Genomic DNA, 23,948 nt, shown 5'->3' on the forward strand with positions numbered 1-23,948 from the left:
TTCAATACTTTTGCAGCTGTATTCAACAGTAAGGCTTTGCTTTTCTCACCTGTTTGTGCCTGCATGTTGTGAGCACTGTTGACAATGGCTTGTTGAATTGTGGACACGACAGACGGCAATGAATCCCACATAGGAGTACCTTTGAAGGTTGAAAACAGAGCAACCAACATCTTCTCCAACCTGTTGTTCAACAAACACAGTCAGATTAACATTCAAAACTGAGAGACAATAAGAAATAAATCTATTTTTAATATGTATGCTCATTGGTTTTATTCCCAGGGCATGCATTAAAAATTTATATATAGCTTAAATGCAATGTAAGTCGCATTGGAAAAAGGCATTCTGCCAAATGCAAATATGTGTGTGCTTTTTAATATATTAATGCTCTGGGATTCTGAAGAACCTTCTCCATCCTGACCAATGTAGCAGAATTTAATCAGCTGATTTAATTGGCATCCCATTTAAAGACTAAACAACTCAATTTTGGCAAGGAGTATCACACTTACTGATCGTTTGTGCTGAAATCGTGAGGTGACAGACTGATCGACTGCCTCTGACATTTCTGCCACCGCTTTTTTAATTTAAAAGTCATTTAAGTGTGGAAAATCCCCCCCCCCAAATGCTTGGTTATTAGAATTATCATACATAATAATCAGCTTTTGTAATATGCTGCTTTGCACTGACAAAAAAAAAAGGAACAAATGTGAAAAGAATGTGAAAAGAACAAAAGCTTGTCAGATCTTCAGCGTGAGAAAAAGATCGTCCCAACAACTACTGTATCAGTGTTCATTTTAAAGTTGTCAAAGTTGTCAGAGAATCTGAGTATTATGGCCACATGGACTCTCTATGATTCTCTTGACTATATAAATGAAGCTTACTTGTCAAAGGTCAGCTGGTCAGCACTCCCGGAAAGGATCTGGACCAGAATGCCTACAGATTCTGTGACAGTCTGGGTGGACTCATTCATGAATGGTGACATAGAGCCCAGAAAGACTGTAAGCTGTAGCATCACAAAAAAGTTGAATGCTCGATACAAGTATACATAACACATTTATATTTGTGTGTGTGTGAATTGTATTTATTTGCGCAATAAATCAACACATATCATAATATGGCAACATTTTCTTGTCAAAAGATTTGTTGGTTGTGAAAGATCTGTTTATTACAGGCCTTTGAGAAATAAAAGCAACTTACCTGTTCTGTTATTTCATTTAGGCTGCCAAGACTGAAGTTGCCTAGGTTATGCCACATGTTTGTATATCCTAAGAAAAATATTTAGTACATATATCTATGACATCTTGATATAGAAATAATGGTTTAAATAGTTTTACTAATATATAAACAAACTGTTTTATAATGAATCCCGATTACCAACAAACACCATACAGTGAACTTGCCTTCATTTGAGTTTAGAATATACTCTGTGACCTTGAGAATCACAGATATGATGGGCTGAGCAGTGTTGTTTGAAGGCAGTGAATTCTGAAGCTCTCTCATCACATTCACAATGCTGAAAACGAAAAAGAAACACCAACTGTCATTACCTGTGCATACACAAATATATTTACTGCATTTACACTAAAATTCAAAAGATTGGGGTCCGTTTTTGAAAGTCTCACCAAGGCTGCATTTATTTAATCTAAAAGGCTAAAACAGTAATACTGTGAAATATGAATACATTTTAAAATAGCTGGTCTTTTTTTATATATTTTGTAATTTTGTAATTGTGAAATATGTTTCTGGTAAAGCTGAATACAGCAGCTGTTGTTCCAGTTTTCAGTGTCACATGATCATTCAGAAATCATATGTAGATTTGGTGCTCAAAAACATTTCTTGTTATTATTAATGTTGAAAACTGTTGTGCTGCTTAATATTTTTTGTGTAAACAGTGATACATTTCATACATTTTTGTCAGCATTTATTATGAATAGAAAGTTCAAAAGAATAGCATTTATTTAGAATAGAAAACTTCTAAATAAATATTATAAACTACTTTAGTCTAAGTAATATTATAAATTACTTTACTGTCATTTTTTTATTAATTTAATGCATTCTGGCTAAATAAAAGTATTAATTTATATTAAAAAAAATAAAAATAAAAAATCTTACCGACCCTTAACTTTTTAATGATAGTTTAGGGATGGATAGATGGATAAATTGATAAAAGGACAGATCTCTTTGTTTTTCACTATCTGCTGTATATTTATAGATCTCCTTGTCTATATATGCATAAGCCTCTAAGTGCAGTTTGAAAGTTTATTCTAAAATTAGCATTTTTATTAGGCTCCTATGTGTAGTTTCAGTAATTTCCCTTTAATGGCAATGAATAGGTTCGTTAGATTGCCATTTACGTGAAATAACTGGATATAAGCATAGGAGCCTGATAAAAATGCTCATTTTAGAAGAAATTTTCAAACGGAACTTAGAGGCTTTTGCATCTGAACTCTTCATATATATATATACACACACACACACACACACATATGTGTGTATACAAAAATATATAGTCATACTTACACTTCATTCCATTTGTCTGGTCCAGCAGATTGGGAGATGGTCTGCAAATACGTTAAAATGCTGTTTTTCATGGGAACCAACACCTCAGCGACCTCTGTTGGCAAAAGGCCATGAATAGCTCCCCCTACCATCTGGATAGTCTCCTGTGTGAGGTGGTTAGCCTGCATGTAGTATATATTGGGGTTCAGGATCAGCTGAAGTGAACCATTAAAAGCACCAAAAATATTGTTAACCACATCCTGAGGTAGAGCTCCAGTTTCATTTGAAATACTCTCCAGAACTACTCTGACAGCACTAATGATGGCTTCTGTGAAGTTTTCACTTTGGAGACCACCATCAGTGCTAGCCACCTGTAGAGCGTAGGTTAGTCTCTGAGACAACTGTTCAGCAACAGCGAGGAAGGCTTTGTCCTCAGGGGAGAGTAGGGGGGCCATGGCTTGCAAAAGTTGGTCAAGATTCACCCCAGCTGCAGCAAGATCTACAGAGCTAACGTTCCCCTGGAAGATTGCAGCAAGTGCCATTGTCAGTTGTTGGTTAATGATAAAGTCCTTTGTCAAGTTGCTTTCATTTGAGCTCAGAAGGTTTTCTGTGACCTTGATTATCATTGATATGATGGGCTGAGCTGTGTTGTTTGATGGTAGGGAATTCTGAAGCTCTGTCATCACATTTGCAATGCTAAAAAAAGGGAAAATAACATCAGTGCAACTGTCATCTCTCTTCCAAATATACATACAATACATATATTAAAATGTAATGAGAAAGCAAGAACGAAACAGAGAGAAAGAACAATATGCAAATATACAGTCTCTACACTCACAGTTCATTCCAAAGATCAAATCCAGCAGGCTGGGAGATATTATTCAGATAGGATAAAATGCTGTTTTTAATGGGAACCAACACATCAGCTGCCTCTGCTGGTAAAAGGGTATGAATCGCTCCCTCTACCATCTGGATAGTCTCCTGTGTTAGTGTGTTAGCTTGGGCATAGCTCATATTGGGGTTCAGGATCAGCTGAAGTGAATCATTAAAAGCACCAAGAATATTGTTAACCACATGCTGAGGTAGTGTTCCAGTTTCATTTGAAATACTCTTCAGAATCACTCTCACAGCACTGATGATGGCTTCTGTGAAGTTTTCACTTTGGACACCACCATCAGTGCTAGCCACCTGTAGAGCATAGTTTACTGCCTGAGAGAACTGGTCAACAACAACAAGGGACTCTCTATCTTCAAGACGGAGTAGGGGAGTCAAGGCTTGGAGGAGCTGTTCAAGATCCTTCCCAGGTGTTGTGATATCTACAGAGCTAATTTCCCACTGGAAAATTCTAGCAAGTGCTGTCATCACTTGTGGGTTAGTGATCCACTCCCTTGTCAAGTTGAGGTAGGTCATGATCTGAGCTTCAATTTCAGCAGGAATACTGATGTTCATTGGGGAGCCTAGAGAATCATAGAACGCCTGCTGGATCTCAAGAGTTCCTTTAATCAGTGCCAGCTCACCCTGCAGCATGGCCATGATTGTATTGGCAACATGTACAAGATCCTCGCCTTCCAGAGGAAACCTCACATGAGTCAAGTTCTTGATCTGATTCATTGCTAGCGTCACCATATCTGCTTCTGCATTGATGAGTGCCACCTGCATTTCAGTCATGCATTTCAGTTGATGGAGAATCTCTGCAAACATACTGCCACTGGTGACATTTCCAAGCTTGTTTAAATACCACAGTGTGATTTCTCCATACACCCTCTGTGCATACTGTCCCTGCACCATCAATGTCGAGTTAATGGTGTGGTATGGGTATCGTTCTCTGAATACCTTTTTCAAGAGGTCTTCCAGAATTTTGAGCTCATTTGTAATATTAGTGATGTTCTCCACATCAAGACCTTGAAGGTTTTGTCTAATGGCTGACAGTGTTGTTATCAGCCCCTCTTCTGTCAGTGCAAGTGGGTCAGATCCAGAAATGGACATGTTATTTAGTTTCTGATACTCTACTGAAATTATGTTAAGCCAATTATTAAGAGTCATTTGAGCATTCTCTGCCACAGGTATTACTCCAAGTAAACCAGAAGCAGTCTGGATGAGCTGAAGGACACATTCGGCCTGTCCATTAGCAGGAGGCTTTTGGGGAGACTGTGTGGTTTGAGTGTTCATGCATTGTGGGATTTGAATGGCCATATTCAGAGTCTGCAGTACGGATGCCGACCAATTAGAATGAATTACTGAATTGACTTGTTCTAATTCAAAAATGGTGAAATTGGAGGCTTGTAAAACTTGACTGATGTTGAAAACAGGAGATGCATAAGCCAGCTCAAGAAGATACTGAATCTTATTGAAAATTTCCATTGAGGCTTCTGCTGGCCGGGACATGTTCCATGGCAGGAGCAGAGCGAGAACATCAAGCACAACAGGGAGAGTCATGTTACCCTGAAGAGGTGTAATTGGGATGGTCATATTATTTCCAAATGCAAGGATTGCTCCAAGATTATCAAAGACATTCTGGACATCAGCAACACAGTCCTGGCCAAGAGCTGAACAGATCTCCAGATCTCGAATGAGGGCATGAGTCTTATTTAGCACTGCTTCTAACTGATACTGCTGCTCTGGAGGCAAGATGGCTCCAAGTTGGCTCAAAATAGCTTGAAGAACTGCAAAACTATCCTCTACATTTAGCATCTGGATGGACCCATTGTTCAAGACCTGAAGGACGCCCATGATGACTGGGTGCATGCTGGTTGTTTGGGAACTTCCTGACAACAGGTTCTCTACCTGCCCCAGTCCAAGAGCTGCCATGATGTCGTTTAACAGAGTGAGCGAGAGCTGAGTGTCAAACTGTTGTGTGGACTGAATGTTGGAGAGAAGCTGAATTTCTTTATCAACTGTATTAATGAGGTTCAGCAGCAAGTCTTGTAGTGAGATGTCACTACCAAGGAGCTGACCTGGTAGGCCATTGGCATTGACTTGCTGTAAAAGTGGCATGTAACTGTTTTGGAGAAGAGCCACTGTCCCCTGGAGAGGTCTAAAATCAAATGAAAAAGGTGGAATTGAAAGTCATTGTCTATAAAAAAAATAATCTATATTGTATCACCAATGGGACTTTTTATGTAATCTGATACAGTACATTTTGAATATCAAGTATGCACATAGTAGTACATAAGTTAAATATAAAATTACTTTGGTATCAAATTCAGTAAATAATCACTACCTTAACAGGCTGTCAGGTTCTCTTGACACTTCAGAGATCAAAGAACGAATCAGTGGAACAGCTTTTTCCCAGGTAAAGCCAGTCTGACAGGTGAAGGCAGATGGAAGAAGTGTGCCTGCAAAAAAGTGTGTACAATTCACTGCATATTATTTATAATATGGCTGAAATAAATAAAATTCTGATCATGCAATATCTTCAGTGATTCTACTATGAACTGATAGATTGATTGGAAATGATAACACTTTGCCATACATTGTCAAATTTACACATATTTCATATCAATGAATTGGCATTACTTTACAATAAGGTTACATTTGTTCAAATTTATTAATGCATGAGGTATCATGAACAATTAAACAAAGAATATATTTAAAACATTAAATGTTATACTGTCATTTTAAGTTCACTATTAAAACATAATTAAATAAATAAAATAAATGTATTTATAAAAATAAATTAAAAAAATTAACAATAGTCTTGATTTTACAATGCTATAAAAATCTCATTGGTATAAAATTAATAACGATATAAAATCATACAACTGCACAACATAATCTTATATTAAAGGGTTAGTTCACCCAAAAATGAAAATTAGCCCATAAAACAAAGTGAACCAATTTATCCAATATTCATAATTTTTTTACACTCACAGTTTGGTGATGCAGTGGCATTAGGTTGGTAGGTCAAAATCCAATAAGCCATATGGACATATGGTTCCATGGAGGGCCACAGATAGCTGTTCTCTAGCAGAGAACCCATGTTCTCAAATGTGCCAGTAGCGCTGTTTCACAAAAAAAATTAAAATGCAAATAAACATATAAAATGCATTTAATAAGTGATAAAGGTACTTAGCTAGACAGAGCTCCGTTTTGTACAGGGACTGTTTTAGTTTAGTTCACCACTTGATACAATTATAAACAAGCAACGTCCTAGTCACATAGTAGTTATTGACAATTACTAGGTTTCTGACCTGGTCAAAAGAATTTGGGACAATCCAACTGAAATGTTCCCAGGGATCCAAGCTGCAAAATAGTTCTCATTAAGCACAGTTTGCAAGTTCTGGAGGGCAGTGACATACTGCAGGGCGGTTGTGTACAGGTTGTGCCACTCTGCCATAAGTATTGAGGGTGTGACATTGTACATTACAGTTCCATTCACAGCATCAACCAACTGCTGGATCTGTGAAAACACATTTAGTTTAGACAGTAATATAATGGTTAATTTCCATTTTTTGTCAAATAATAACAAGGTTAGAAATGTTCTGGCCATTACTTCTAAATACACCCCCTTACCTTCTCAGTTACTGGCAAAAGTGATGTTAACAGCATTTCCTCAAGACGTGTGTCATTCCCAGCGCAAACTAGAGTGCCCCACAACTGAAGGTCTATAGAGCTGTATGTTGACATCCAAGCCCAGGGAGCAGAAAGGTCTTTGCAGCTAGTGTGACCCTCTAGAACCTGTATGAAAATATTAGAGGACACCCAATATGACAAATTAAGACTTTAATGAAAACTACAAGAAGCACACACTTAGACTTTTTGACCCACATTGGCCATGGTTTGCACAATAGAGTCCATGGCATGGTCAGCCCAGGCCTTAGCAAAGGTCTCATTCTGCATTAGAGAAAGGAAGGCCTCCTGGACATACTTGGCATCCCTCAGGACCACATCAATGAATGCTGTGAAACAGATAATGATAATTCAGTTAATCGGTGTGTCAAGCATTGGAAGTTGTTTGCATTGCATAATTCTCTGCACATGCTGATACATACGTAGCTGTACTTCCATTGCAACTCTCGCCACCTGCATGGATGAATGGCCAGCCATCATGAAAGTCTGAATGTATTCCCAGCCAGGCATGTCTTGTAGAAAATCAAATGCTGTACTGCTTAATCCGAAGACTCTGAATTGGAAAATGGTGAATAGGTTGGACTTTTAAAAACTTTATTTTTATTTTATTTTATTTTACTTTATTTTCCTCATTCAGATGTCAGCTGAACCAGCAGGAAATGGCAGTGAGAATAAAATTTTAAAAAGAGTTGTACAAGAACCTGGTTTTGTTTTTTTATATAAAACCCATATTCATATAAAAAGTAGTGGACTAATACTTAAACTCTCTTGTTAAACCAGCAGTAACAAGCAGTTGCACAGTGTAGGTGAAAACGTGCTGCATCTGTATAGTTTGACTGATTTAAAAATCTAACTACTAAAGTAAAAAAAAAACTACATCCTGGAAGCAAACTCAATGGTATTCAAGCACAAATTCATCTGTCACATGGCATAACCAAACCAGATTTGGCAGATGCCACCACAGACATGATGCATGACATGCACTCATTCTCAAAAATAGCAACCAAAACTATGAGAGGTAAGAGAAAATACAACCCATACAATACAATTAATATGAGTTTGATACTGTGTTGGGTCATCACTTAATGTGAAATACAGATCCAAAAGGATAACTGTATTTGTTACAGAAAAACAGATCAGTTTCACATTTAATTACTGCATCTAATTCCATCTAAACACATGCAAAGTAGTCTGGGTTGACATACAATTGTTCCCCCAGGCTCTGTGGCTGAGCATCACTGCTGCGCTGGGACCTGGTGTGTTTGAGAACAGCATCCAGGCTTGATGGAGAGACTAGGCCCAGTAAGCTGCTGAACACCTCCTTAGTGAAGGCTATGTCTGCCGAGGCAGAGGTCTGACTCCAGGTCAACAGCACCTGTAGGGATGAGACATGAAGATGTTATTGGTACAGATGTATTTAGTAACAGCATGCATAATTTAAATGTAACGCAGAGTTAAAGGCCTATGCAAGTGGGTTTGTTCCAAATATAGTATGTAATATTTGTATGTAATTGTCAATGTGACAGTCCTACTAATTACTCTGCATGGTATTTGTCATATGCTGCATGACTTTTGAATTTAAAATAATGGTGATTGGATATTGTTGTGGAGTTCCCTCTGTGGTGAGGGGAATGTCTAATTGGTGTTCCCTGAGGACTGCTGCATATACATGCTTTTTATGCAATCAGTCTCAGGGCTGTTAGCGTGTTGTTTTGTGTTTAGACTGAGCTGGTTTCCTGGGTAACAAGTGCAGCTGATGTTTGTGTGTTTTCCCACAAGATAGCAGGTAGGGAAGAGGAACTGCAAATGAGTGTTTCTCACCCTCTCAACTACAACAGTGGTCCCGCTTTATATTAGGTGGCCTTAACTACTATGTACTTACATTTAAATTAATAATTTGATACAATGCACTTATTGTGTACATACATGTTTTTACATTGTACTTATATTTTTAAAAATACCTATATGTAGCTACATCTGTAATTAATTTCTGTAATTACATTTATAATTACACTGTTGACCCATCCCTTACACCCTAACCCACCCTTAAACCTACCCAAACCACCAAACCTGTTCCTAACCTTACCCATATCCCACCTCAATAGCAGCAAATGTGTTTTGCAATACAATATAACCACAATAAGTACATTGTATTGTACTATTTTTTTTATGTAAGTACATAGTAGTTAAGGCCACCTAATATAAAGTGTGACCACACAGGTTAGTAAAGTCCAAGAATGAAGTGTAATTTAATATGGCTTATTTCTAAAAATAGAAAAGCAGTATTAGTAGATACCTATATATAAGAAATGTACCTGTTCAACAACTTTCCATGTATTTATCCCTTCAAATATCTTGCCCGCTTCCCAACTCCAACAATAGGATGCGATGATGTTTTGGTCACACAAAAAGGTACGAAAGTCTGCCTCGTTGAACAGCACTTGAGTCTGAGAAGATCAAAATATGTGTGAATTATTGTGTAGTTATTTGTGTTTGTTTATACAGTATAAACTCCTAAACTTTAAACAATAAAAAACAGTTGGGCTGGTTCTAGCCTACGTAAGCAACATTAGAGCATGATATGTCAATCCCCATGTGGAAAAATGTTGCAATATATCTTTTGTGAACAGTATTTTCATTGTGCGTCATTGCTAATCAAGCTCTCATTTTGTCAATTTATGCCATTTTGTCAATTTATGCAATTTCTCCATATTGAAATACAATAACTAAATGTATCAGTGAAGAGTTTAATGCTAGAGTATTATGTTGTTGTTAACTTAGTAACACACTAACACCAAACTCTAGTGAAATCAACTGTAATACGAAATGAATAAAGAATAATCACTAAATACAACTTACGAACAGAATATTCATATTGTGCATCATTTCTAATCATACTGTATTTCAAAATGTATGCAAAAAGTGTGAAAATGTGTGTATATTTAATGCACATAAAATGCTAGCCTTAGCAAGACAAAAAATAATTTTTAGTTTAAAATGTTACTTCAATCGCTGCCTTTTCCACCACAGGATAATATTAAAAACAATACAAAACTTGAGATATGACACTGGTGGAAATGTTCATGACTTTTATGAAAAAAAAACACAAGACAACTTTTGATGCATGCATATACACTGTTGGATGTAATTTGTGGACAAATTAAATATAAGTTAAAGTGTGAAAAAGTGTTTCAAAGGAATTTATTTTCTCAAAGTCTATGGAGCTTTTGGCTTTATGCACAAGTTGAATAAACACTCCTTTTCTGAACAAAGAACCTGCACTGAGCAACCATGAAAGGCCTACCTTATCGAGAGGAATCTGGATTTGGTTGATAAGGTCTCTCATGTCTGAGCTAAGTAGAGCAATGCTGCTTGGGGTCACGACATCACTCAGTTTGAAATACACATCTGTTTAAAACGAGAGAAAAATGTGACTGCACTTTTAACCAACACATGAGAGCTCTTGAGGCAGACAGCATTCTAATGCACTTGAAAGTTGCATGTCAATCCACATTTTGGGGAACATGCTGGTCAAAATACCAGAGTGTAAGTTAAAGGGTTAGTTCACCCAAAAATTAAAATTAGCCCATAAATTACTCACCCTCAAGTCATCCTAGGTGTATATGACTTTCTTCTTTCAGACGAATCCAGTTGGAGTTATATTAAAAATTGTCTTAAATCTTTCAAGCTGTTAAGTCACAATGCCACTCAGCGGGTGTTGCATGCATCAGTCCAAAAGAAGTTAAATAAAAAGCGCCCATCCATAAAAAATACCATCTCACACGGCTCAGGGGGGTGAACAAAGGCCTCCTGTAGCGAATCGATGCGTTTTTGTAAGAAAAAATCCGTATTCAAAACGTAATAATCACTTTAATCTAGCTAATCTATACACCTAGGATGACTTGAGGGTGAGTAATTTATGGGCTAATTTTCATTTTTGGGTGAACTAACCCTTTAAGCTAATGCATGCAACACCCGCTGAGTGGCATTAAACAGCTTGAAAGATCAAAGATCATTTTTAATATAACTCCGACTGGATTCGTCTGAAAGAAGAAAGTCATATACACCTAGGATTACTTAAGGGTGAGTAATTTATGTGCAAATTTTTGGGTGAACTAACCATTTAATTCTAAAATGTGTAATTTCTGTGTCAGTAGCATGACAAATTTGTAAAAAATGACTGTTTTCAAACTGGTTTCCGGAACACTCCCCCTGCCTCCCAATAGTCAAACAACCAGACAATCATCCTATGAATAGCTTGAATATGAATATCTGCACATATTAAAGGGGTCATATGATGCTATTTTAAAGATCATTATTTTGTGTATTTGGTGTAACAGAATATGTTGACATGCTTTAATGTTCAAAAAACACATTATTTTTCAAATACTGTACATTATTGTAGGCGGGGCGTGTTAGAACGGCCGTTTTAGGTAGGTGTGGCTGACTCTTAACTTTTATAAAGAATATCTCTTTGGATTTGAGACTTTAGTCTTTGCAACTTTACAGATCTTCTTTATGCACCAAGAGCTTGTAACACTCCAAAGAGAAAGGAAAACTTGAAATCGCATCATATGACCCCTTTAAACAGGGATAAAAAAAACAATTTAAAAAAAATTTAACAATAAAAAATACACCCTTCAGTTTTAAGTACTCATATAATAAAATTCACTTAGCTTTCTTTTATGAGAACAGGCTGTAATTGTCATGTGATGATAATTTTTCACCTTGCCAAGTAGGATGCTCACCTTTTATAAGACAGGGTGTGGTGCACATAGAACACGTAGTCCAGACTGGTTTTGACAATAGACTCATTGGTCTCTAATTCCCCTAATAATCAACATCTCCCCAAAGATAGTAAGCAACCTGGCAGCCAGCAACCTGAGGTTAAGAACCTTACTCAAGGGCAGAATAGTAGTAACCATACATGTTCTGTATAACAACCTTCCCTGTTTATCCTTCTCTAATGAAAATAAAAAAAATCTCATACAATAAATTCAACATGTCGAGATGAAAAACTAGAATGAACCACTTTTATGAACCAAAAAAAAAAATAGCATGAACCACTTTATGATACTTTAAGGGTGACTTTTCTGTCCTTTTTGAAACTTGGCAGTAACTGTATGCTTTTGTTTATATGGGTGTAGATTCTTCTGTATTCTTCAAAACAGTTCTGGAATAAATACAGGTTTGGAACAACATGAGGGTCATCACAACACATGTTGCCCTGGCTGAAACTTTCCAAACCCATAATTTCTTTAAAACGAGGCATGTGTATGTGCAACCCTGAGCAGCCTGTGAGTGCCAATACAATACAAAAAAATAATATGTGAAACTACTTTCAGCTTGAATTAATAGGCATTGCCTTGTAATTAAGGAAATGGCAGTGCCATTAAATAGGTTGCCACAAATACCATGCAGCTCACAAAACATGTCCAGCATGTCATCTTCAACATACCTCTCCCTTTCCAAGCACTCATGTAGTTGAGAACGCCAATGCCTTTAGTGATGACTGGGTTTGTGACAGCAGTAGAGATGTTGGCATGAGGGAAAGTCCTCTGGAGAAATGTCAAGGCACTAAATGCAAATAAGAGAGGCTGAGATTCTTTGAAACCAGTCAACAAACACAAACATTACAAGCACGCATGTCACACATAATGGGAGTGTAGTGTGGATAAACACATCAGACTGAATTTGGAAAATCAAGTTGGGCAACCACATACTAATGTGGGTATGGAATTCCCAGAACTAAAAAACATGCACAAGGAGTAAACAGGCATTGATCTGGCTGAAATTTCCAGTGCACAAAATACAAAGTGCAGCCTTCAGTGTCACGTGATCCTTCGGAAATCATTCTAATAATGCTTATTCGGTACTTAAAGGTTTCATGAACTGAGAAATCAAAATTCCCTTGATCCTTTTACATATAAGAGGTATATAAAAACATTGTGTAAGTTACAAAACTCAAAACTTTCTCGTTAGTCTAAAAACAGCTTATATCTGCCAAAATGACAGCTTGTGGAATGTGCCACTTTACGACGTAATAGTGTGGCTAAACACCGCCTCCGCAGATGAAAATCAATACCTGCTTCTACATCGCTGCGTGTTTAGCCCCGCCCACTGTTTCACGCATGTAGTGTAAATAACAAGACAGCCAAACCCAGGTCTACACAGAATTCAAACGATAAACTTTATTTGATGAACTTTATTTTGAAGTGCCAGACTGCGTCAGTAAGAACCCAGTCCTTTGTTCACTTCATTTTACCGTGTATTCGTTTACAAACAAAGCACAATTTGATGCAGGATTTTCAGAAAGATTGAAAATAATAGATGATGCTGTGCCGACTATATGTCGCACCACACAAGTGTGAGTAACTTTTTATTACATGATCACTATTGCTTTGTCTGTTATTACAGATGGTTTGATATGTACTGAGTATTTATGCGTTTTTAACCTAAATCACAGCAGCGTCCATCTATAAAGGATGTAGGCTGTCAAACATACACAACTATTAGCCTATTACTTCTAAATTATGATTTTTTTTTTATTTAAAAATCGTGATAACATTATACAGTAAGTGGGCCTCAGAGAATAGTACAAAATAAAAAAACAAAGGCAGTTCATGACCCCTTTAAGAAACATTTCTTATTATTTTAATATTGAAAACAGTTGTGCAGCAATATTTTTGTGGAAACCGTGCTGCAATTTTTGTTGTAGGGTTATTTGATGGATAGAAAGAGAACAGCATTTATTTGAAATAAAACTCTTTTGTAGCATTATAAATGTCTTTACTGTCACTTTTGATCAGTTTAATGCATCCTATCTGAATAAAAGTATTAATTGAAAAAAAAGTCTGAATTCCAAACATTTGAATAGTAGTGTATGTGAGCAAAACACTCACTTTTTAAGATCTTCCAATTCCTCTGCTCCAGCATTTAGTATCTCTTCATCTGTTGGCTTTAGGAAGAGATCAGGCAAGCCAAGTAGGAAGTCCCACACTGACGTCTCCTGTTGAAGCATATCTAGGACCACCACAGTCCCTCCAATTGATCCCAATACTTCTGTCGGGTTATTGAGCAGCATTTCTGTCAGCACCTGGCGACCCACACAAGTAAACAGATGAACATCAAAGTGCTGTCTAATGGTTCATTTAATGGCTCTTTTTAATTGGACATATGTGGGCATAATGTGACTAGACTGAAAGATTATGAACAGTGTGGGAGGTCTGACCCCACCTGGTTCAGGGTGAGCAAGGATGCTTCCAGAACAGTATCGTTGGAGCTGCAGAAGTTTATTAAGCCTTGTGTAAAGAGATCCTGGGTACTGGCTGATGTGTTGATGGCAGTCACGGAGAAGCTGCATAAGGATTTTTTCAAGACGCTCACAGATTCCCAAACAGACTCCATTGTCTACAACAAAGAAAAATAAAATCAATGATGTAAGCAATTGGACTTTGAAGAATGCTATTTTAAAGAAAGTTGGTAACCAAACAGTTGCTGGTAGCCATTGAATTACACAGTATGGAAACAAATACTGTGGAAGTCAATGGCTACCAGTAAATGTTTGGTTATCAACATTCTTCAGAATATCTTCTTTTGTGTTCAACAGAAGACAAAAATTCATACAGGTTTGGAACAACATACAGGTGAGTAAATGTAAACGACAACAAAATTTTGGGTGAACTATCCTTTTAGGTAGCCATATTGCATGATAAAATATACATTGAAATGGTAACACTTTATTTTAAGGTGTCCTTGTTACATGTACTTACTATTATAATAACAATAAATTATGCATAATTACATGCAAGTAACCCTAAGCCAAACCCTAATTCTCACCATAACCATATAATAAGTACATGTAGTTAATTAATATTACTCAGTACAGAAATGTATAATTGCACTGTAACAAGGACACCTTAAAATAAAGTGTAACCATTGAAATCATAATGGACTTTTTAATGGACCAGTACATAAAATACACAACATACATTGAATACTATTAATATTACAAAAAAAAAAGATTATATTTTGTATTATCTCCTAAAAATAATAAGAAAAAATAAAATAAAATAAAATAAAACTTTTTATATATACAAAAAAAAACATGGATATGTCAAGAATACAGAAAACACTCATCACTAACCTGATCAACCAGTACGGTGTTATTAAAAGTTTGCATGACTGAAGTCACATTGGGAATGTTTTGAAAGCTGGAATCTTAAAATATTGTAAACAACACAGTTAAAAACATTGACTGACACATTATCAATTATTTAACACTGAGTGGCTTTGTATTAAAAGACGGATGAAAATATACATACTGAGCATCCTATCCCATAGCACTAGGAGCTCTGGATTTGATGTATCCCTTTTAAGGATTGAGTGAATCAGTCCTCCCTTCTGTAGATGGGCCAGTGGAGGCAGGCCATGGAACAGTGTTGGTAGACTGAAATATAAAGAGGACCATGGGTATATACAGTACAAGAACCATAATACACTAAAATTAAACTAAATAAACAATAGTTTTGTTACTAAAAATATAGAATATGGTTATAACATATTTAACATGGTTATAACATAGACATGTATGGTTATGTAAATGCTGACGTCTTTGCACAAGTCTACACAAAAAAGAAACATGATAGACAGATTATTTAAAAGCACACGTCACAGTGAAAGATGAAGCATTATTTAACGATAACTAGGTAAAGGATTACACAAAAAAGTCCTGTGAATTTAAACCCTCCTACACATTATGAGCTGGTAGCGAGTTTGTTCAGAGCGCACAAAGAAATTGAATTAATAAAAGGAAGTCGAAAAGAAGCAATGCTGCCATGGGAGTTTCTGCCACCCCCTTATTTTTAAAAGTATGTATTTTAATATTATATTATTATACACTCAATAAAATCTTTTGTGGTGTATGTTAAAGCAAAATAGTGTCTTAAAGCCTTTTCTATTTTTTCAACCTTTATTCAACTAAATTAACAAACTTTAATCTAATATTTACTCTTTCACTGTTACAGACTTTTATCTATTTTATTTTGTTTTACTTATTTTATTTTATTTCATTTTATAGAGCAATTCCACTGAAAATGTTTAAGCAATAATCGTTAATTCTTATAGGTAAATACCTTTTTTTTTAAACTTTGTTAATTTACAGGTTAGATGTCTAATATTAATGTTTTTATCTGGAAGAAAGTGGACCGAATGTACGGAAAGGTTTTGACATTTTTTTTCTCCTTTTGTGTTTCACAAGGAAGAAACTGTCATACAGTTTTTGAGCGATGATGGGTAGATCATAACAGAGATAAATTTAAAGCAAATTATCTTACTTATCTATTTTCAAACAATGTAATATGGGTTTATACCACAGTGCTTTAGACAAACACTTTTTTAGTTATAATCATGCACTTTACAATCAAAAATATTTTTTAAGAAGTTGCACTTTTTAAGTAGTTATATTTACAGTGTGTCTTTTTGTTTTAAAGGAAAATAGCATGTAAAAATTTCCATTTCACCAACATTCTTCAGCAACAATGACCCAGCAAAGGTTTTGACTACAGAAGGTTTTATTGTTGACTCAACCTGGAGACAATATACACAGCATTAAAAGAGCTGTTGAACAAACAGGTTTAGTCAACATTTCTCTATAAAGCAGCCAAAAGCTTTTGCTGATCAACTGACCAAATAAGAGAATTCTTAGCTTTATGAATACTGACTAAGGCAAAGGGGACAGCGATGTCACAGGAGGTGCAGTGTTTTGCCATAAGGTCCATTATCATCTCATTAGTGACGCATCAACCTACAGGTGTGGCCATTGTCATTTTGAACTGAGCCATCTTTATCAGACATCTACAGCACATGGCTTTAGGGTGCTGGCTCATAAATATCACCATTAATGTTCACATCTGAAGTTCATCATAATACTGAAATCAAAACAAGACCAGACCTCAGGTTTTCTGAGAATCTGGTGCAACATGAAACAACTGAAAGGGTAAGACAATATTTCTGGAAATGTGTTATTTTGCACATGCATTACTTGTGAGATTCAGCATCCCTGCGGTGGCGACGACCTGTGTACCAGTACGATTTGGACTGTCCTTCTGTTAGGTAGGATTTGCTGGTGCATGAACTGTCGGTGCTACACATGAGTGTCTGCAGGAAAGGGAAGAACCCGGTGCTCGGAAGGTTTCTAGGCGCCACATAGCCTGAAAGAAACAGCACAGAGTTTAACTTTAGTTGCTGAGAGGTTGTTGTTTTTTTAGGGTTAAAGGAATAGTTCGACCAAAAAATAAAATTTGTGGAAAATGATGTAGAATGTAAGATGTACATGAGTTTGAGACTTGGGGAAATTTATCATTACACCACATGCTCACCAATGGATCCTCAGCAGTGAATGGGTACCATCAGAATGAGAGTCCAAACAGCTGATAAAAACATCACAATAATCCACAAGTAATCCACATGACTCCAGTCCATTAATTAACGTATTGTGAAGTAAAAAGCAGTGTTTTTGTAGAAACAGATCCATCAAGGCGTTTTAACTTTAAGCTGTCACTTCTGGCCAAAATATGCATCCATAATCCATAATAACGTTTCATCTGGTGTGATCTTTGAACATTTCTCTCCTGATTCAGACAAAATGACTTTTCCACTGTAGAAAGCAATATTATAGATAGAGGACTTGTACTTTACCCGGAAGCAACAGCTTGAAGTTAAAAACATCACAAATATGCAGCTTTTATGAGTCATGTGGATTACTTGTAGAATATCATGATGTTTTTATCAGCGGTTTGGACTCTCATTCTGACGGCACCCATTCACTGCAGAGGATCAAGTGATCTAATGCTAAATTTCTCCAAATCTGTTCCATTGGTGAAACAAACTCATCTACTTTTTGGATGGCCTGAGGGTGAGTACATTTTAAGGATACCTCATGGCATGGATTATTGAGCACAGTTATTGTGTTGACATATGTTCTACTGAAATGGGACATCAGACAGAACATATCCAATTCATGATTTGCCTTTGCTTGTCAATACCATGTATATACCCATGTGAGCAAGATGAGTTATCAATATTTTGGTCTGTTTTCTAGGAAGAGAATGACTCCACATTTTAAATGCATATGTATGTGCTAAAAGTTTATTTAGTCAACTTGTATAGGTCCAGTATACAGATGACCTCAAATCCAATAGTCATGGACAAAAAGCCACAAATTTTTCTCTTAAAAATCCTGGAAGAAATAAAAATACGACAATGTATTAACATTTGTAGGAATATACAGAATGCATATAACGAATGCAAACAGCCTCCACTTTTTTATGATAAATTTGGGTAATTTCTGTTAAAATGTAAACAATCATCGACTGCCAATAAACTTGTTTAAAGGTTTGCTCTATAAAATAAACATCTGCAAAAACTGTGTACAATGAGGTGCCATTATTCTCCTCGCTCCTCAACCATCAAAAATAAATTAAAAAGTGTGAAAGTATTTTAAAGGGGTCATATGATGTTGCTAAAAAGAGCATTATTTTGTGTATTTGGTGTAATGAAATGTGTTTATGCGGTTTAAGGTTAAAAAAACACATTATTTTCCACATACTGTACATTTGGAACAGTGAAATACAACTTAACCACTGATTTCTAGTCGTGTCCTCTTTTGGAAGGCCAAACAAAGTAGTTTCGCTTTCACAACGAGCGGCTAGAGTGAGCGGCGGCCGGAGGCCTAGAGTGAGACGAGGCCGGCTTGAGTGAGCGGAGGCGGGCGGGCTTGAGTACGGCGCGGCCGGCGGATTCGACAAAGGAGCGTCTGGCGGGCTTGTGGCAACCACATGTGACGACCCCGGGCTGGACTCCGCTTCGTCCACGGTGAAAGCCGATCTGGCGATCCACAGCGCGAAGTTGATGTATTTCACATGTGCGGCGTGTTAGAACGAGCAGTTTTAGGTAGGCGTGGTTGACTCTTAACTTTTATAAAGAATATCTCTTTGGATTTGAGACTTTAGTCTTTGCAACTTTACAGATCTTCTTTATGCACCAAGAGCTTGTAACACTTCAAAGAGAAAGGAAAAATTTAAATCGCATCATATGACCCCTTTAAAAAAATGTCAAGCATTTCTCTGCTTTAGAAACCATTCAAATTCCAGTAAATACTACTGAAAAGGATTTGCTGAAGTGACACCCATAATTTTAAAAGCAGTAGACTTGTTCAGAAAATCCCACATGATTTTGTCTTAATAATGTTCATATTGAAATCTTTAGATATCTGATTGCAGACTATGGTTTCTTGGCAAATCTGAGCAGACTTTGTGGCCCTATTTGTTCTCTGCAAAAAGAAACATTAATACTGTAGATACTTTTTTTTCTCAGAGGAAAAATCTGAGAATCAGACCAGCAAAATGTCTCTGTTTGTTCTCCACTTAATCACATTGCTGTCTGGGAAAAAACAATTGAGATCTCAATCATGTTTTCTCAACTTGGGTTGGTTTTTCTCTCCCCAGAGAGGGAGAATGTTTGATTTTCCTGTCTGGTTTTATGGTATAGGACTTTCATAGAAACAAACACAAAAGGAGTCAAAAGGTACATTACTATAGACTGAGAGTGACCACTTAAAAGGTTTCATACTGTAGAATTATTGACCTTATGCAATGTTTGTCCAGCAAACAATGTTTGAATGAACCAAAACCATAGAGAAACTATAGAGAAAGATTTAAAATAAACATGACATAATCTAAGCCTACTTAGGGTGCGATAAGTATACAAATGATTTGATCAGAGCAACTTGCTGAAATATACAGAGAGAGTTTTATTAACATGAGGAAATACTGACTAGGACTGTTGCATTAAGTTAGTCTTTAATACATTAAAATTTAATAACAGATGTGATTATTTTCATAACCAAATGTTAAGTTCCAACAAAAAATATAATAATAATATTATTAAACAAAAATATTCTAAGAACATTTAGCTAATGTTGTTGTTAAGTTATTCTGAATTCTGCTTTGAACGTTTAAAAGCATTTTTTCTTGGTTAAATGTGAATGTTAGAGGAAACATTAAGTGTACACTCAATTTTATTATTTTGCAAACATGATTGTGAAAGCAACTTTTAAATGTTCTCTGAACCAACTGAACCTAGTACATATTAAGCCAAAGTTCTGAGAATGTTCCTTGTTAGCTAGGAAGCTTTCGCACTTGTTTTCTCACATTATCAAATGAGTTTTGAGTTTCTATGGATGGATATACAATTAGACAAACAGTGAGTCTGCCTGTACAGAACGCTACAAGGCATAAGGGAGCTACTTATGGGAAAGACCAGGCCTAACAACCCAATCCTCAAGAGAAAAATGTGAAATAACAGAAAACTCCCAGAAGTCCGCCAGCTTAAAAAGAAAGATTACATAAATGCACAGAATACGTCTTTTGACCAGTTAATCCCAAATCATATTTAAAGAAAACTGGAGGCATATGGATAATTAAACATTAAACAAGAATAATGTAGATTGGGAGATTAGCAGCTGGCCATCCATTATGTACTGTAGAAATAAAACACTAGTCTAGAACATTCCCAAGCACGACATGGTGGATAACGTCAAATGTTCAAGAGATGACATCAGCCTGCTTAAGATTAATAAAGCCAGGAAAATGAAGTAAGATATGTTCAGCTACATATCTCCATCAAGCTATGAATCAAACCATCAGCTTTGTAACTATTCCTTGCAGACACGCTTTAGGATATGGAAGTTACAGCACACTAAGTGCAATGACAGTCCCAATGGGATAACCTGAGAATAAGTGTTTTGCTCGAGGGCATAATTGTAATAATTCAGGATTGTGAACTCATTAACTCCACAGCTTCTGACTCAGACCTTCTCAGGACTGAACCCGCAACTCTTTTGTCAGAAGCTCAGAACCTTAAACATAACCTTACACCATCTCTAACCAACTCAGAATGCCTTCAGACACTGTCCCGCCACGAGATCACAACAAACATAGATACATGGATTCCTTTTGCAGTCTAAATATAGGATGATGTGTTACAGAGGTACGTACACGTGTCTCTGAGTTTCGGTGGAAACTGTGAACGGGTGATCGCCAAGATAATAAAGATCACAAGTGGCCAGACAAGGAGAGCCAGCGACCAGGTCTGAAAAAAAATCAACAAACAAATATGCTGTCAGATTTTACTGTTGGTTATATTGTACATGGTTATTAATCTCAGAATAAAATAAAATCAAAACCAATAACTGGACTAGGAAGGATTACTGATTTTAGATATTACTGTCTGTACTTATGTAAAACCATCTGAACATATCATAAGATATGCATATGTATAGAATACCTTACTGAATAAGGTTTTAAGGACACAGAGAATATTAATGTGATAAACCACAGCTAATATAAAGAGTTAAGCAAAGATAAAGCTTTATCTTAAGGTAGCCAGCGCAAAATTACCCCAATTGTACAGTCTCGGCACTGGCTACCTATTAAGTTCCATATCAGTTACAAAATATTATTACTTACCTATAAGGCCCTTAATGGTTTAGCTCCTGCATACCTAACTAGTCTTCTACCACGCTACAATCCATCACGCTCCCTAAGGTCGCAAAACTCTGGACTTTTGGTAGTACCTAGGATAGCAAAGTCCACTAAAGGAGGTAGAGCTTTTTCGCATTTGGCTCCCAAACTCTGGAATAGCCTTCCTGATAATGTTCGGGGTTCAGACACACTCTCTCTGTTTAAATCTAGATTAAAGACATCTCTTTGGCCAAGCATTCAAATAATGCATCTCATAATCTTGTACTGCAGTTATATCTGATCAAATGCACATTATTATTCTTTAGTTTGGGTTAAACAAATCAATTTTGCTTGGTTGGAACAGCAGCTACGCTAATTATGTCTCTATTTTGTTTCTCTGTTTTTGCCACGGGATTGACATCCCCACAAGCTTCAGTCTGGATCCAGAACACCTGAGAAGAGATGATGCCAACCCCTCAGAGGACCTCAGATGATGCCAACCCTGAAACAACATGCAGAACTACCACATTTTGCTATAAGTTTGATTGCATCATATGATAATTGCTGTTAATAGTGTTCATCGTCTGTTTGATTACGTCTTTAATTGATTTTCCGTACATTTCTGCCATATGTACATTAACTGACAGTCACCACTGATAAGCTACCACTAAATATTGTAGAAACTTAATTTGCTGTAAAGTTGCTTTGCAACAATTTGTATCGTGAAAAGCGCTATACAAATAAACTTTAATTTAATTGAATTAAGCAAAGATAAAGAGTTTAGAAATAATGCCGAGGAGTGTTAAGTTATTTTTATTACAGCAAATCAGCTAACCAAAGGTGTGCAGTATTTGCTTTTACATTTTAACATTCAATATGAAAATGTATGTTGCGCAAAGTCTGTATGGTTACATTTAGGCAGAAAACCTGAACCTACAGAGTTCCACTGAATCAATGCTAACATTATCATTTGAATCTGGGCATCAGGTTTTTGTTGTTGTTGTTCAAGTATACAGGTGTGCGGGATTACTCACGGGCTGCCGGATGACACTGAGGCCATTTTTCCAGAGAAGTAGTCTTAACTGTTGTAAGAAGGAGGCCATCAGAGGAGAGGTGCTGATAGAAATGAAAAACAAGAGTAAAATTCAGTTTTAAAAAGTAGAAATAAAAATCAGTAATTCCAGCATAGATTCAGACCTAGACAACAAGTATTTATTTGGCAAAATTTATATTATATTATATTATATTATATTATATTATTATGTTTAGCAAAAGTGGGACCTCAGGTAACAATTAGACAATTAAAGTTTCATAATCAGTTGCACTTTAATATCAAGAAGCAATCAAACATAAAATTCATTAATAATTAATTACCACAAAGGTATGTATCATTCTGAAAAATGTTTTAATTGAAAACTTCATAGTAAATGTTTGAATGCTTTTTATTGAGTACATCTTACATCCACTGTTAAATAAGAATGCTGTTCTTTAGCCCTATACTGTATAAAGTCAACAACATGTAAGCATGTATTGTTGCCATTATAATTATTTGTGATGGTCTGCTTTAGTCACTTAACATGTCAGACAGTGTAGGACAGTAGCTTTTACAGTAGGTAAAGTAGGGCACACGTTATGATAATTAATCATTGTACTATTAAAAGCTAACCATTAGTGTTGGGCGATATGGTAATTTTTTTATGGTCATTTTCAAATAATCCGATAGACGATATTATCGTGCATGGGTGGGTGGGGGCAAGAGAGAGACTCCCTGTACTTGTCATAGGCTATTTCATAACTATTTGGTGTTTTCTATAAAGTATTTAAAACAGGTAAGTTCATATATTCGGAGTAAAAAAAATATTCTCGTCTTCAACTTGTTCAAAATGCAGCCGCTCGATTGTGAACTGGAACAAGGAAGAGGGAACATATACTGAACAAAATTATAAACGCAACACTTTTGTTTTTGCCCCCATCCAGTGTTGATCTCCCAGTTAAATATCGTATCCATTTTAAAACATTATTGTTTGCTTATAAGGGTTTCCATGGACTGGCTCCATCATATATCTCCGATCTCCTTCTGTTCCATTGTAATGCCTCCAGGGAACTTCAATCAACTAGTAGTCTTCAGTTGACTGTTCCAAGGACACACTTGAAATCGAAAGGAGATCGTGCCTTTTCAGTGGCTGCTCCACAGCTATGGAACAAGTTGCCACCCTATATAAGAACTGCACCAACATATGCTGATTTTAAGTCTCTTCTTAAAACTTATTTATTTACTGTTGCTTATGGTCATAAGTAAGTGCAGTGGCATAACTGTAGTGTACTATCTGTCGCTGTGTTCTATGTTTACTTTTGTATTTT

The 23,948-nt window shown here is 36.3% G+C and overlaps 1 protein-coding gene across 1 annotated transcript in view; it reads right to left on the reverse strand.

Annotated features, from left to right (window-relative positions):
- Positions 1–23,948, reverse strand: part of LOC107741931 (uncharacterized) — a 69,096-nt gene that overhangs the window by 42,581 nt on the left and 2,567 nt on the right. The window contains exons 2-24 of the mRNA XM_016554750.1: positions 22,622–22,703; positions 21,123–21,216; positions 17,108–17,276; positions 15,390–15,514; positions 15,212–15,285; positions 14,302–14,475; positions 13,968–14,161; positions 12,524–12,642; positions 10,370–10,473; positions 9,381–9,512; positions 8,271–8,440; positions 7,488–7,618; positions 7,264–7,394; positions 7,009–7,173; positions 6,687–6,895; positions 6,367–6,497; positions 5,717–5,831; positions 3,335–5,530; positions 2,518–3,192; positions 1,398–1,510; positions 1,195–1,262; positions 879–1,000; positions 50–180 (exon numbers count right to left, since the gene is read on the reverse strand). Of these exons, the coding sequence (XP_016410236.1) occupies positions 50–180; positions 879–1,000; positions 1,195–1,262; positions 1,398–1,510; positions 2,518–3,192; positions 3,335–5,530; positions 5,717–5,831; positions 6,367–6,497; positions 6,687–6,895; positions 7,009–7,173; positions 7,264–7,394; positions 7,488–7,618; positions 8,271–8,440; positions 9,381–9,512; positions 10,370–10,473; positions 12,524–12,642; positions 13,968–14,161; positions 14,302–14,475; positions 15,212–15,285; positions 15,390–15,514; positions 17,108–17,276; positions 21,123–21,216; positions 22,622–22,690 (5,611 nt within the window). The 5' untranslated portion in view covers positions 22,691–22,703. The remainder of the gene's footprint in view (positions 1–49; positions 181–878; positions 1,001–1,194; positions 1,263–1,397; positions 1,511–2,517; positions 3,193–3,334; positions 5,531–5,716; positions 5,832–6,366; positions 6,498–6,686; positions 6,896–7,008; positions 7,174–7,263; positions 7,395–7,487; positions 7,619–8,270; positions 8,441–9,380; positions 9,513–10,369; positions 10,474–12,523; positions 12,643–13,967; positions 14,162–14,301; positions 14,476–15,211; positions 15,286–15,389; positions 15,515–17,107; positions 17,277–21,122; positions 21,217–22,621; positions 22,704–23,948) is intronic.

This window comes from Sinocyclocheilus rhinocerous, unplaced genomic scaffold (genome assembly GCF_001515625.1).
Source record: "Sinocyclocheilus rhinocerous isolate Xijiao unplaced genomic scaffold, SAMN03320098_v1.1 scaffold226, whole genome shotgun sequence".
In the NCBI taxonomy this organism is placed as follows: domain Eukaryota; kingdom Metazoa; phylum Chordata; class Actinopteri; order Cypriniformes; family Cyprinidae; genus Sinocyclocheilus; species Sinocyclocheilus rhinocerous.